This window comes from Lithobates pipiens, unplaced genomic scaffold, assembly GCF_037356315.1.
Source record: "Lithobates pipiens isolate NorthernLeopardFrog02 unplaced genomic scaffold, aLitPip1_a1.2 Scaffold_37, whole genome shotgun sequence".
In the NCBI taxonomy this organism is placed as follows: Eukaryota; Metazoa; Chordata; class Amphibia; order Anura; family Ranidae; genus Lithobates; species Lithobates pipiens.
Window position 1 is genome coordinate 13,447,394 of NW_027507825.1, and position 15,848 is coordinate 13,463,241.

A 15,848-nucleotide genomic window follows, 5' to 3' on the forward strand; every position below is an offset into this window, starting at 1 on the left:
GGGGCGGCGGGGGGGTCACTTCCTCATGCATCTCCAATTGCATATAAGGATCTGTACCTGGAAGCATTGTTTCATCTTATCCGGTACTGTTACATGTTGTTAAAATGTTTGCTGCAGGAAAATTGTTGCCATTTCTGGGATATTCTTTTGCAGCAAAGAGTTTGGACGTAACCCAAAGCCGTCTCTCAGCTTCCTATTGATCCCTCTATGCCAGACACACAGCTGCAAACACCTAGAATTGGATAGAAAACAAGGTTTGGGAGATATTGGACTTAAGGTGCATTTATATATGAAGAACACACTATATTAAAAAAAAAAAATATATATTGTAATACACAAGAAAATTGAAAAGAGCATTTATATACAATACATCCGCATCCATTTGGCTAGAAAAGGACACATTTTGATGTTGAAATGCTGTGATCCACACTTGTATTCTACATGTTTCGCCATAAAGGCTTCTTCAGGAGACGCATGGAACTTATTTACTGAATAAATAATCATACATATCAGATGAATATTGTTAAATTATTAAAAAAAGATTTAAAAAAATAAATAACAGTGTAGTACTATATATATATATATATATATATATATATATATATATATATATATATATATATATATATATATATATATATATATATATATATATATGTAAGGGATCTTCCCGGGGTAGGGTGTGTTTGGACACAGTTCACAGCAGACTTGGAATTTATAAAGCAGATCTTGGCGTTTATTCGTGGTACAAACAGTCCAGCAAACAAAATATACAGCAACACCGTGCTTTCTAAGTACAACAAAAATAAAAGTCCTAGCCCGGCTGGGCGCTTACTAACAGGTTCTGCTCACCTATCTGACACTTACAAACACAGCGTCTTTCGCCTGGATATCGCAGGGTGGGTTTTAGCTCCAGCAGTGGCTGTGCTTGCAGCTTCCTTCAACACACAGATTGTTCATTCCCTGGCTGAGAAGCAATCACCTGCAGACCCTACAGAGCCTTTAGCTTCCCAGGCTAATTAGGATCCAAGCTCACCTGATCCCAAACCCAGAACTGGATCGGGGGATGTGGAATGACAGGTCCCTCTACCAAACCTACCTGCCATTCCATATAAACCCAGGCCCGGCAAAATTAAATAACAACTCAGCAGCATATCGCTGCTGAGAAACTGATCCATCCTGGATTTACCATCTCACACTGTGTAGCAACCTAGGTGAGATGTACACCCCCTCGATCACTTCTCCAGTGACATGTCTACATATCCCCCCCCTCTTTTTCAGACCGGAGGGCTGAGCCTTTTGTCCCCACAGACAACTTACCCTTGACAATGCGTCAGCATTTGCCTGTAATTTCCCTGGCCTGTGTTCCACAGTGAAATTAAAGTTTTGTAGGGAGAGAAACCATCTAGTCACTCTTGCATTTCTCTCCTTGTTTAACTTCATCCATGTTAGGGGGGCATGGTCTGTCACCAACTTGAATTTCCTGCCTAGCAAGTAATACTTTAACGATTCTAGGGCCCACTTTACTGCCAAACATTCTCGCTCCACAATGGCATAATTTTTCTCGGCCGGGGTTAGTTTTCTACTCAAGTACGTCACTGGATGCTCCTCACCATTCACTACTTGTGAGAGTACTGCACCTAAGCCTGTGTTAGAGGCATCTGTCTGGACCAGAAATTCTCGCCTGAAATCGGGGGTGACTAACACAGGTGGTTGGCACAAGGCAGACTTAAGGCTTTGGAAAGCCTCCTCGGCCTCTGGGGTCCACGTGACCATTGCTGTCTTTCCGCCCTTTGTCAAGTCAGTTAGCGGAGCAGCAACTGAGGCAAAGTTCGGCACAAATCTACGGTAATAACCCGTAATACCCAGGAAAGCTCTAACCTGTTTCCTTGTCAGGGGTCTAGGCCAATTCTGTATTGCCTCAATTTTATTTAGCTGTGGCCTAACCAATCCTCTTCCAACAATGTAGCCCAGATATTTGGCCTCTTCTAGGGCTAGAGCACACTTCTCGGCATTTATGGTCAACCCCGCATCACTTATGGCATCCAACACGGCCTGTACCTTACAGAGGTGACTTTCCCAATCAGGGCTAAAAATGACCACATCATCGAGGTAGGCAGCTGAGTAATCACGATGTGGTCGCAGAATCAAGTCCATCAACCTCTGGAAAGTTGCAGGCGCCCCATGTAACCCGAATGGCATCACTACATACTGGAATAGCCCATCAGGGGTGGAGAATGCAGTTTTCTCTTTAGCCTCACCAGAAAGTGGAATCTGCCAGTAGCCCTTTGTGAGATCGAGGGTGGTTATGTACCTGGCGTTACCCAACTTCTCAATCAACTCATCTACCCTGGGCATAGGATACGCATCGAACTTGGAGATCTCATTCAACTTTCTGAAATCGTTACAGAACCTCCAAGTTCCATTGGGCTTTGGGATTAGCACAATTGGGCTGGACCATTCACTCTGTGACACCTCAATTACCCCCAGAGCAAGCATACGTTTTACCTCGGCAGATACGGCTTCCCTACGTGCCTCGGGTATCCTATAGGGCTTAAGGTTTACTCTGCTTCTAGGCTCAGTTTCAATGTGATGATGGATGAGGTGGGTACGCCCTGGGAGGTCAGAGAACTTGTTTTTGTTTTTCTGTAAAAATTCCTGAGCCTCCTGTTTCTGTGACACTGATAGAGTATCACCTACCTTGACTGGAGGGATTGGTGGTGACAAATTATTAACAGTATTTGTCGCCACCAAGGATTCCCTGTCTTTCCAGGGCTTGATCAAGTTTATGTGATAAACTTGGAAAGGCTTCCTTCTACCTGGTTGGTGCACCTTGTAGTTCACCTCACTGACCTTTTCAACAATTTCATAAGGACCTTGCCACTTCGCCAAGAATTTACTCTCAACAGTGGGGACTAGTATAAGGACCCTATCGCCTGGGTTGAATGTCCTGATTCTTGCGGACCGGTTGTAAATTCTACTTTGGGCCTCTTGAGCCCTCTGGAGGTGTTCCCTTACCAGGGGCATTACAGTGGCTATACGGTCCTGCATTTGTGCTACATGCTCAATAACACTCTTGTATGGGGTGGACTCATTCTCCCATGTCTCTTTTGCAATGTCTAGTAGACCCCTAGGGTGACGACCATAGACCAACTCGAATGGTGAGAACCCTGTGGACGCTTGGGGCACCTCCCTAATAGCAAACATGAGGTAGGGTAATAAATGATCCCAGTCACGACCATCTTTTGCCACCACTTTCTTCAACATATGTTTCAAAGTTTTATTAAATCTCTCCACCAATCCGTCCGTCTGGGGGTGGTACACAGAGGTACGGATGTGTGAGATTTTAAATAGTCTGCATAATTCCTTCATTACTTTCGACATAAATGGCGTACCTTGGTCAGTTAGGATTTCTTTGGGGATCCCAGTCCTAGAGAACATATAAAACAACTCACGTGCAATTGTTTTAGATGCAGTGTTTCTTAAGGGTACAGCCTCAGGATAGCGGGTCGCATAATCCAGGACTACCAAAATATACTGGTGTCCTCTAGCTGACCTTACAATGGGACCCACTAAATCCATGGCAATACGCTCAAAAGGCACCTCTATAATAGGGAGCGAAACCAAAGGACTGCGAAAATGTGACACTGGGGCACTAACCTGACATGTGGGGCACGACTCACAGTATTTTTTAATGTCATCATATATGGCCGGCCAAAAAAACCTCTGGAGAACCCTCTCTCGCGTTTTGTCAGTCCCCAAGTGTCCCCCAAGAACATGGTTATGTGCCATGTCAAGCACCTGACGCCGGTACGGCTTAGGTACCAGAAGCTGTTCCACAATCTCATCCTTAACCTTATTGACTCTATAGAAAAGATCATTAGTCACCGAAAAATGTGGAAATCTTTTTTCAGCATCTGGTTCCTGAGGTACCCCGTTCATAACAGCAACCTGCTCTCTCGCATTTTTGAGAGTGGGGTCCTGTAATTGTGCAGCCCCAAAATTATCGCTAGACACCTCTAAGTCTAGTATATTTTGCTCAGTGGGAGGAGCCTCCTCCTCCCCAGCCAGGACCTGCAAAGGAAAACAATCATTTTCATCCTGTACACTTTTATCATTCACAGTGGACAAAGCAACCACCTTAGAGATATCCTCACTCCTTTTGGGGATTTTTCTTTTTTCCCAGAGAGCCCAGAATAAAGGAAAATCGCGCCCCAATATTACATTATGCATGAGGTTTTTAACCACACCCACTTCATATTGTACTGTGCCTTGTTCAGTCCCGACTTTAGCCAGCACTATAGGGTACACTTTTGTATCACCATGTATACACACAACGCTCATATGCTTTTTAGACTCTAAGTCCCCAGTCACCAGGCTAGCATGCACCAAGGTTACAAGGCTTCCTGAGTCCATTAACGCTTTAACAGGAAAGTCATTGATTGTAATATCGCAGATTTGCGGTTCAGTCTCTAGTCCAGGAACTGCAGCACAAGATGGTTCCGCAAATAGCGACTGACGCCGGCTAGCGTCACATTCCATGGGTTCAGAGGTAAGAGGGCAATGGGCCGACACGTGTCCCGCCTCATGGCATCTCCAACACTGGATAGGGCCTGGTCTCTTTGGCAAGGAGTCCTTTTCAGAGCCCCTTAGCCACCCTGGACCATCACCAGTCTTTTGTCCCTGAGACACCACTTGAGCTCTTTTCCCCCCATCAGCACCCCTCCACACTCCCCCAATAGATGGAAGTCTCTTACCAGCTGACGGCACAGATCTGGCGCTCCGGGGAGGTGAAGATGCTGCAGGAACATCACGGAGGTAGTCCTCAGTCGCCTGGAACCTCTCCACAAGGTTGACAAGTTCGTTTGCATTCTTAGGATCACCTTGTCCCACCCAGCGTTGCAAGTCAGTAGGAAGCGCTCGGAGGTAGCGATCCATCACGACCTTCTCTAGGATTTGTGCAGGAGTAGAAGTGTCTGGCTCCAACCACTTTCTTGCCAAATGGATTAGGTCATACATCTGGGACCTCGCTGATTTGTCCAGACTGTAGCTCCAGTTGCGTACCCTCCGGGCACGGACTGCAGTAGTAACTCCTAGTCGGGCAAGTATCTCCTCTTTTAGCCGAGTATAGTCCTTAACCTCTTGCTCACTGAGGTCATAGTAGGCCTTTTGGGGTTCACCTGTTAAATAGGGCGCAATTACCTCTGCCCACTCAGCGGCTGGTAACTTCTCTCGCTCAGCCACGCGCTCAAATACTGTTAGAAAGGCCTCAACATCGTCCTCAGCAGTCATCTTTTGCAGCGCTTTCTGCACAGTCCTTCTCCCAAAAAAAATCTCTGGAGCGGCTCCCATCACTATGGGTGGATTAGCAACCACAGGCGCCTCTCGATTTACTATCAGGTGCTCGATAAGTTGTTGTTGGCTTTGGCGCAAAGCTTGCAACTCTTCCTTATGCATCTGCTGTTGTGCCGCCATGGACTGTTCATGTCGTTGCTGTTGTTGCAAACTCACTTGCATAAACTGCTTCAGCATCTCCTCCATGTTGCTGGACTGTTCCTGGAGTGTCATTGCAGCTTTCACCCAGGACATAAGCAGCTGTAGCCAAGTCTGTCCACACCGTTGCCCCTAGCAACCGACTTTGCCCGCATTCTCCACCAATTGTAAGGGATCTTCCCGGGGTAGGGTGTGTTTGGACACAGTTCACAGCAGACTTGGAATTTATAAAGCAGATCTTGGCGTTTATTCGTGGTACAAACAGTCCAGCAAACAAAATATACAGCAACACCGTGCTTTCTAAGTACAACAAAAATAAAAGTCCTAGCCCGGCTGGGCGCTTACTAACAGGTTCTGCTCACCTATCTGACACTTACAAACACAGCGTCTTTCGCCTGGATATCGCAGGGTGAGTTTTAGCTCCAGCAGTGGCTGTGCTTGCAGCTTCCTTCAACAGACAGATTGTTCATTCCCTGGCTGAGAGCAATCACCTGCAGACCCTACAGAGCCTTTAGCTTCCCAGGCTAATTAGGATCCAAGCTCACCTGATCCCAAACCCAGAACTGGATCGGGGGATGTGGAATGACAGGTCCCTCTACCAAACCTACCTGCCATTCCATATAAACCCAGGCCCGGCAAAATTAAATAACAACTCAGCAGCATATCGCTGCTGAGAAACTGATCCATCCTGGATTTACCATCTCACACTGTGTAGCAACCTAGGTGAGATGTACACCCCCTCGATCACTTCTCCAGTGACATGTCTACAATATATATATATATATATATATATATATATATATATATATATATATATATATATATATATATATATATATATATATTTTTTTATATTTTTTTTATTCTTTTTTTGTGTTTTGAATAATGTAATATTCACGTGATATGTATGTTTATTCAGTAAATAAGATGCCACACTTTTCCTAAAGAAGCCTTACGGCGAAACATGTAGAATACAAGTGTGGATCACAGCATTACAACATCAATATGTGTCCTTTTCTACCCAAACGGATGCAGATGTATTGTATATAATGCCATTTTATATTTTCTTATGTATTACAATACTTATTTTTTTTCTTTATATAGTGTGTTTATCATATATATTTAAATATAAGTGCACCTTATTTCCCAAACGTTGTTTTCTATGCAGACATCGGGGGATGGTGGTGCCATATATCTTCCATAATAGATTCTGGAGTTGATCACATATACCTTTTGCACCTAGAATTGAATATTTGGTTCAGCCAGTCACCTCTGCCAGACCAGCCCTGGACTCGCCCAGCCCCCCCACTGCTTCAGCAGCACAGGCTGCTCCAGGATACCCCCCCCCCCCATATTCTGCTGAAAGGAAAATGAAGGAGCGGCAGAAGACTGATGGGGTCACCCCTCTGCTTTTTTCTCCTGCCAGCATGTTCACAGTGTTGGCAGCATTGTGTTGGCTTACACGTGCTACTCTCCCTCTTCAGTCTGCATGTTGCTGTGTAGTGAATGACATAGAGCTGATACCAAGACAGATTCAGGTACTTTCACTAGCTGTACGTATAAATACATTTAATGGGTTTTCAGTAAATATAGAACTGCATTAAATGGGGTTTTCATGTGCCCGGCGTTCAGCTTCCATCGTTGGTCTCGGCGCCCTCATGTTTAATCTCGTCACTTGCTGATATAAAGCAGACGTCGGCCTTTCAGAAGATGGTTAGCAGAACTGTTGGCTTTGCAAGAGCTGCAAAATGAAAGGGAAATAGAAGTCTGACATCAATAAATATATATTTTCATTTGTTTGTTTTACCGGTGGATTTTCATGTGGACTTTCAAATTTCAAACCTGCTTGCTGTCCCATATTGTCAGCGATGAGATTTCATATACAGATTTGTAGACTTTTCTTGTTGATGACTGTCAATGTCATATAGACAGGATACAACCTTCAGATGGTAGACAAACAAGCTAATTGAACCCATAACCCTACCACTGCAAGGGTCAAGTGGCATGGCCCCCCCCAGTGCAAGAAAACATGAAGGTCCCCCCTGATAGGGGCCCTTCCCTCTGATCCTGGAGCCTTTTACTCGCATTGTGGGACCCTTTATTACGACCTTCTTCCTGCCATCCTAGGGTCCCCCCCCCCCCCCCCACGATGGCCGAACTCCACAGCCTAGTCGCAAGTGCAAACTTTGCGACCCTGGTAGTTCCTTCACTGGTGTCATTTTTGGTGTTTTATGTATTTATTTTTTTAACAATTTCATTTTTCTCCAATATCCTTTTAGGTCCCCCCCCCCCCCCCAAAATCCTACCAGGTCCTTATCTGAGCTGGCAGGCCAGGAAAGGGGGAGGGGCGACAAGCAAGCGTGTGTGTGTATGTGTGTGTGTGTGTGTGTGTGTGTGTGTGTATATATATATATATATATATATATATATATGTGTATATATATTACACATATATTTATTTTTAATTATTATGAACGTGATTAAAATACAAGCATAACAGTTCCCCAAGTGTTTAACATTTCCATTGTGGTGGTTACATGAGAAGAATTCCAATTGAACAGAGATCTGATACTATCCCCACATGTTTCGCCTTATGGCTTCATCAGGGGTTATACGAATCAACCAATGACTACAAAAAACACCTCAAAGCCCCCATGAGGGCTCCCACCAAAGGAAGGACCACCAAGAGGAGGAGGCACTGACGTGGCCACAGAGGACATACAATAACCAGGTTGTAACCCATACTCATTCACGTGGGGGGGGGGATGGATCTGGTGGTCCACTTGTTCCCTACCACCCACCAGGATTGTGGGGAAGAGGCCCTTGTCCCCATCAACATGAGGACAAGGTGCTTTGGGGAGGGGGGTACCATTTTGGTGAATGAGTAGGGGTACAGTGTACCCTATACTCATTCACGTGGGGGGGGGGGCTTTGATCTGGTGGTCCACTTGTTAAAGGGGGATTCCAGATTCTGACAACTACTGGCCAGGGTTGTGGGGAGGGGGTACTGGTCCCCATCACAACACAAGGTGCATTAGGGAGAGGGGGTGGTCAGTGGCTCTTCCTGCCCCAAGCTTCCCTCCCGTGTTGAGGGCATGTGGCGTAGTATGGTTCCGGGGGGGGGGGCGGGGGTTGCTTGCCGCCTTTCTTTTTTGGCAGCCAGGCTACATGCTCTGATAAGGGTTTGGTATGGATTTATGAGGGGACCCCACACCATATTTAATTTTTTGGCATGGAGTTCTACTTAAAATCGGTACCAAACCCAAAGGGGCCTGATATGGACGGGGGAGGGAGACCCGCAACATTTTTTAACAATTTTTTTTTTTTGCCGGAAATGTGTGTGTTTTTTTTTTTTTATTATTATTTATTTATTTGTACATTTAGCTCTCACCGGGGGAATCAGTCATTTGTTGTTGAGGAATGCGGCGGCCGACTTCCCGGCCCGCTCTTTAACAACCGGCTAATGTTGAAGACACTGGTGGCTGCCGGCTCCAAAAATTTGCATCTAAATCGCAGCTGAACCGCTGCTTTGGAAATTTGCAGTATAAAACTGAGGGGAAATTTTGTATCGGACATGTGTGAACCGAGCCCGAGTGCTTTGGAATGCAGAAAACTTCTTTCTCCGATGATGTAATGTGTATAAAACATCCTCAAATAGTTCATGTTTAGACCTAAACACAGTCCACTCCATGTATGAATAACTCTTGTGGGTGTGATGGGAGTACAGAGGTCGTACCTGCAACGTCCTCGTCCCCGGGGATCCGCCCACTGCCCTGTCCCCTGACCTCTGCTCTGCCGATCAACCACTTGGAACCCTCTGGAATGAGTTTTTGTTTTGTTTTTAATTGCACACACGTAAAAATTACTTAACCCCCCCCCCCCCAAAAAAATGATACATTTCCTGATAGCAGAGTAAAAATACATTGCGGTTGCAATTTTGTACCTCGCATGAGAATTGCACAAATGTTGGTCAAATCTTTATCTTTAGGGGGGGGGGGGGGGGTACACTAAAAAATGCCTTTTTTTTATTTTTTATAAATAATAATTTTTGCAAAAGAAGAATAAACGGTTAAAAAAGGGAACATTGCACAGAAGACTTCCCAAAGTATTGGCTACAGTGAACACTAACATGGTTTTCCTGCATTGAAAAAACAATTTGGGGCGCATTCACACGATGACCTGCATGCGAATCGCACAGGATTTCTATGCGAGTCACATTCGGTTCTATGCAGTGCGATTTCAGCCCATTCATTTTGACTGGGCTGGAGTCGCACTGCACCATTAGTAGTGCATGCACTAGTGCCCCATCATTGGTGTCAGTGGGAGGAATAGTGCCCCATCATTGGTGTCAGTGGGAGGAATAGTGCCCCTGTCATTGGTGTCAGTGGGAGGACTAGTGCCCCCGTCATTGGTGTCAGTGGGAGGACTAGTGCCCCATCATTGGTGTCAGTGGGAGGAATAGTGCCCCCATCATTGGTGTCAGTGGGAGGAATTGTGCCCCATCATTGGTGTCAGTGGGAGGAATTGTGCCCCAACATTGTTGTCATTGGGAGGGATTGTGCCCCATTGTTTTTCATTGGATGGAATAGCACCCCATAGTTGGTGTCAGTGAGAGGAATTGTGCCATATCATTGGGAGGAATAGTGCCCCATCATTGGTGTCAGTGGGAGGAATTGTGCCCCATCGTTGGTATCATTGGGATTGTGCCCCATTGTCGGTGTCATTGGGAGGAATAGTGCCCTATAGTTGGTGTCATTGAGAGGGATTGTTCCCTATTGTCATTGGGAGGAATAGTGCCCCATAGTTGGTGTCAGGGGGAGTAATAGTGCCCCATCATTGGTGTCATTGGGAGGGATTGTGCCCCATTGGTGTCAGTGGGATGAATAGTGCCCCATCATTGGTGTCAGTGGGAGGAATAGTGCCCCGTCATTGGGAGGGATTGTGCCCCATTGTTGTCAGTGGGATGAATAGTACCCCATCATTGGTGTCAGTGGGAGGAATAGTGCCCCAAACTTGGTGTCAGTGGGAGGAATAGTGCCCCATCATTGGGATTAATTGTGCCCCAACGTTGGTGTCATTGGGAGGAATAGTACCCCCATAGTTGGTGTCATTGGGATGAATTGTGGCCCTTTATTGGTTTCAGTGAGGACAATTATGGCCCATTGTTGGTATCAGTGGATGAAATAATGCCCCAAGGGCTGGATAAAAGCAAACAAAGGGCCAGATCTGGCCCCCGGGCCGCAGTTTTGGAGACGGTTGCTCCAGGCCATGGATAATCTTCCCATTCTCGGATCCATAGTCCGCTCCTCCAGATCTGTGCAGACGTGGGGGGGGGAGACAATTATAGAAGCTGGAGGGGGGCGGTGTGTGCAAACGAAGCCACGGTTGCCATGGCTGCACAGAGCAGAAATGTAACATTGGTGACGATTATAAAACGATGATCGTGGTTTGGCGGTAAAAAGGGGGAACCCGGTCAGTGTTAGGTGGGGGGGGGGGTCGTAATGTTAAGGCTGATCAGTGTTTTATATTTTAAGTCAAAATCTTTTCATCCCGCTAAGTGCAGCAGAAGGCAGCTTTTTTTTTTTTTTTTTTTATTTCATGAAACTTTATTGAGAGGGTTGTGGCAGTGCGGTGTCTCAGACAGGTATGAATGGAGCTGCACTGGGGTCGCACTGGGGTCATGAACGGGAAACGCAAACCAGGACGGTCCCTGGGAATCTGGGGCAACTCGTAACCATGAAGGAGGACCAAGCTTCCATTCTGCCCCTCCTTCCAACCTAAAATCTGCGTCTTATTGCGCCCCGCCTTTTTATTGCACTTTAATTTTTTTTATTTTTTTTATATAGAATAACGCCCTGACACACAAGTACATTAAGCCCCGGTTCACATTTGCCACGTCTTCTAATGCAACACAGAAAATCGCATGAGAAGTCAACACCCTTTCATTGCAATGGGCACCATCTAAGTACTGGTTCACACCGGTGCGATCTCTGATGCAACTTGAGTAGCTCAGAATCGCATGAGAAGGGAAATCGTATTATTTTCAGTGGTGCCCATTCACATTAATGGGGTCTCTGTGCAGTTTTGGAAAAGGTTCCTGTGCTACTTTTGGTGCGATTTCTGCAGTGACTTGGCTTCATAGAATATATTAAGCACATCCAAAGTCGCACTACATAATCGCACTGACAATCGCATCAAAGCGCATTACTTTTTGTAAATAAAAATAACCGCTTATACTTACCTTCTCTTAGTAATTGTTTTGCACAAAGCGGCTCCGATCCTCTTCTGGGGTCCCCTGCCACACTCCAGGCTCCTCCTCCTCCTCATTGGGTGCCCCCCACAGAATGAGCATGTACGCTCCCGACCCTCGCTGCTGCGTACCATTGAAACAGGCAGCGGGACTCCGCCCCGCCCCTCCTCGCAGCATTTGATTGACAAAGGCCTCCCGCTGCTATCCATCTGTCCAATGAGGAGAGAGGCAGTGGCTGGAGCCGCTGCGCTTGTGCACATCGCTGGATCGAATCGGGCTCGGGAAATAAAAAGGAGGGGGAGCTGTAGCACAGAAGGTTTTTCACCTTTAATGCATTCTTGAGGCTTTAATTTCTGGGACCACTTTAATTGCAACAAACGTTCCCGCCGTACTTTTCTGCTTCTTCCTTAGAGTGCCACAGACTGAGCTGTTAAAAATCGCAAAAAAAAAAAAAATGCCAAGGCAGCGGTCTTGGTCTTGGTCTTGGTCTTGGTCTTGTCTTTATGACTTCAAGGTGTTATTGTCAGCCAAAGTTGCAAAAGTCGCATGAAAGTCACTTTGAAGTCAGAGAAGTTGCAAAGTCGAAAAGTGTAAAGGAAAGTTCTGTATATAATTGTGTTCTATTTTGTATATATTGCACACTGCCCTCACTGTGCACACAGCACTAATAATGTTTTCATTACATGTTTGCATTCTTTTGAGTCCTGATTAGAATTAGCCTGCCTATGTTACGCCCCTTGTTACCATAAACCTACAATTGTAATATTCGTGTGATACCTACGTAATCATGTGTATAAAAACCTTGAATTGCGTCATAATAAAGCAGAACGGTTATTTGGAAAGATGTGGAGTGTATCTTTTGCGTCTGTTCCCTACTGCAGTAGTTGTTATTAATTTGGAACCGCTAATCAATATGAGGGATAGGAGTTTCCTATCTATAAATTCCCATGTCAAAAGTCACTTTTGAAGTTGCATCAAGTGCCATGCAAGTCGCAACGGCTCCTGCTGCTGTCAGTCAAATTCTGTGAGGAGGGGGGGGGCGGGGGCCGAGTCCTGCTGTCTGGGTCAATGGACGCAGCAGAGGGGCTAGGGGAAGGGCGCCAGCAAGGGGTGCCCTAGAAGTTGCATGACTTTGGGGTTGCAGCATTGGGAACCGAGCCTAAGGCCGCGTACACACGGGCGGATTGTCTGCCCAACTTAGTCCGCTGAACCGTGTTTCAGCGGACAATCCGCTCGTGTGTGGGCTTCAGCGGACTTTTTCAGCGGACAGTCTGACGGACTTTGTCTTTCGGAATTTCCGTAATTTTGTCCGCTGAAACTTGGTTTTGTCCGTCCAAACTTGGTTTCAGCGGACAGTCCGCTCGTGTGTAGGCAAGTTGGACGGACTAAGTATGGCGCATGCTCAGAAAGGATTTACACGGCCGAAGGTTGCATTGCTGTGTATTGGACGTCGTTTTTCTAGTCCCGTCGTACGTGCTGTACACGTCATCGCGCAAGTTTTCGGCGGACTGTCTGCTCATCGTGTGTGGTCAAGTCCGTTCATTCAAAATTTGGACGGACTGTCTGTCGGATTGTCTGACGAACTTAGTTGGGCAGACAATCCGCCCGTGTGTACGCGGCCTAAGTGGTAAAAGACCAGCACTGTAACATGACGCAATGCTCATACGGAGTTAAAAAAAAAAAAAAAAAAGATGGCACATGTCCAGGTATTTGCCTTTGCCATACATTGGCAGCCCATTCATTTTGACTTAACACCGTGCGTGTAAACGCACAGGCAGTAGTGCGTCAGGACAGGTAATGCAGAAAGGAAGACAGCAGGCTGGGGGGGTGGGCCACAATGGCTGAACACACATTTTTTTTTTTTCCTTAATTTGTTTGTTTTCTCTTTCAGGAATATATTGATGCGCACCCAGAAACCATCATTTTGGACCCGTTACCCGCTATCCGCACTCTGCTGGACCGCTCCAAGTCCTACGAGCTCATCCGCAGGATTGAGTCCTACATGCAAGGTAAGTTATGGCTACAGTGTTTCTCCCCCGATACGATGTAACAAATAACTGTGCAATTCTGCCCATTCCACTGTATAAGGATCACTTCCTGTCAGGGTGACAACTCTACATTAAAGCTTTAGAATTTCAGGCAGCATTGTCACCCTTTGATAAGAGCTTTCACTGCTGGATTACAGACCTGCGTCCAACGTTGTGATGGTGCAGATTCTCCCCCCAAAGCCCCCCCCCCCCCAGCTCTGGTTGTTCCCACCAGGTGACCTCAATTAATAGTCCTGCCTTTCCTCCTGAAATTAAGCACTCTCTACAGCAGGGGGCCGGACGGCAAGAACCACAAGGACTGCTGGGGTTTGTAGTCCCCCCCCATGGAAAGCACCAGTGTATATCTCCATGCCCCGGGAGACTAGAACGAGCGTTATAGCGGTCATGTGACAGCTGCTAAAAGTGTTTTGAACACTGCATTCATTGAGAAAATGGAAAGTGTTCTCTGGTGCCCATGCTGACCGGGCAACCTCCTGTATTCATAATGCACCAAGGCAGCCACTCGGCACAGGACCCGGAGTAGCAGTGACTACTACAGTTGTTTTTACCTTCCAGAGCGATCCCACGGTTGGTGTATAAAAATAACTATGTAGCCTTGGCTAGACATGTTTCACCCCTGCGGGCTTTAGTCATGACTGAAACGCATCAACACTCTCTGTATTTGGACTTGTGTGCTTTTTGATGGCTCTCACTATTTTGAAGAGTATAGCGCACAGTGTTGCCAACCACTTCATGTGGATGATGTAGCATTTGCCAGATGCAATTCAGTCCAGGTGGGCTTTAGTCATGACTGTTGACACATTTCAGTCATGACTAAAGCCCCCTTGGGCTGAAACGCGTCAACGCTCTCTTTATTTGGACTTGTGTGCTCCTGGTGGATCTCTAATAAACAAAATTGGAAGAGCATAGCACACAGTGTTAGATGATGTAGCCTTTTCCAGACACATTTCAGGTATAAAAATAACTATGTAGCCAGACGTGTTTCGCCCCAGTGGGCTTTAGTCATGACTGAAACGAGTCAACACTCTCTCTGTATGTGGACTTGTGTTTTCCCAATGGATCTCTAATAAACACAATTTGAACAACATCGCACACAATGTTGCCAACCACTTCATTTGGATGATGTAACCTTTGCCAGACGCAATGCAGCCCAGTGGGCTTTAGTCATGACTAAAATGTGTCAACATTCTCTGTTTTTGGATTTGGGGTTCCTTATGGATCTCTAATAAACAATATTTGATGAGCATAGCACACGGTGTTGGATAACGTAACCTTTTCCAAATGCGTTTACACCCAGTGGGCTTTAGTCATGACTGAAACGCATCAACACACTCTGCATTTCAGCCCCGGTGGGCTTTAATCAACCCCCTCTCTATTGGGACCTGTGTTCTTCTCATGGATCTCTAACACCATTAGAAGAGCATAGCAAACTGTGTTGCTAACCACTTCATTTAGATGATGTAGCCATTTCCAGATTCAGTCATGACTAAAGCCCACTGGGGCTGAAATGCGTCAACACTCTCTGTATTGGTGTTTTCCTGATGGATCTCTAATAAACCCGATATGAAGGGTATATCAGACTCTGTTGCTGACCTCTTTGTTTGGATCCTTACACTAACAGTGGTCCGCAGGGTCGGGACAAGGGGGTGGGCAAGAGGGTTGGGCACCCCGGGCGCAATAGGATTACTGTAAGGACCGTGGGGGGGGGGGGGCGGTGGTGCCTTCCGTCTGTTACACGGCTGACAGGAGGAGTGACAGCGGCAGTGATTTTGACTGCTGGACATAGGATCCCCCTAAGCTTGCACATCATAAATGGAGGGGGGGCGGTTTGGCATCTTTGCCCCAGGTGAAAATTCTCCTCCTAGCACAAATCCCCTCCCCCCTCTGTTTTATCACCTTTTCTAGCACACCCCCCCCCCCCCCCAAATCTTTTTCCCTGGGCTCCGGATGTCCTTGTCCCAGCACTGGTGGTCTGAGCACACGTGGGGGGTCTCTTTCCTCTCTCTGTGCCTCCAATGGGTCGTAGAATCGCACCACTAGCTGAAGGCTGCACCGAT

At 46.4% G+C, this 15,848-nt stretch overlaps 1 protein-coding gene across 3 annotated transcripts in view; it reads left to right on the forward strand.

Moving 5' to 3' along the window:
* ITPK1 (inositol-tetrakisphosphate 1-kinase) overlaps positions 1-15,848 on the forward strand; it is a 218,963-nt gene that overhangs the window by 125,522 nt on the left and 77,593 nt on the right. For all 3 annotated transcript variants that reach the window (XM_077466732.1, XM_077466731.1, XM_077466730.1), the window contains one exon: positions 13,635-13,752. In XM_077466732.1, coding sequence (XP_077322858.1) covers positions 13,635-13,752 — 118 coding nt within the window. The remainder of the gene's footprint in view (positions 1-13,634; positions 13,753-15,848) is intronic.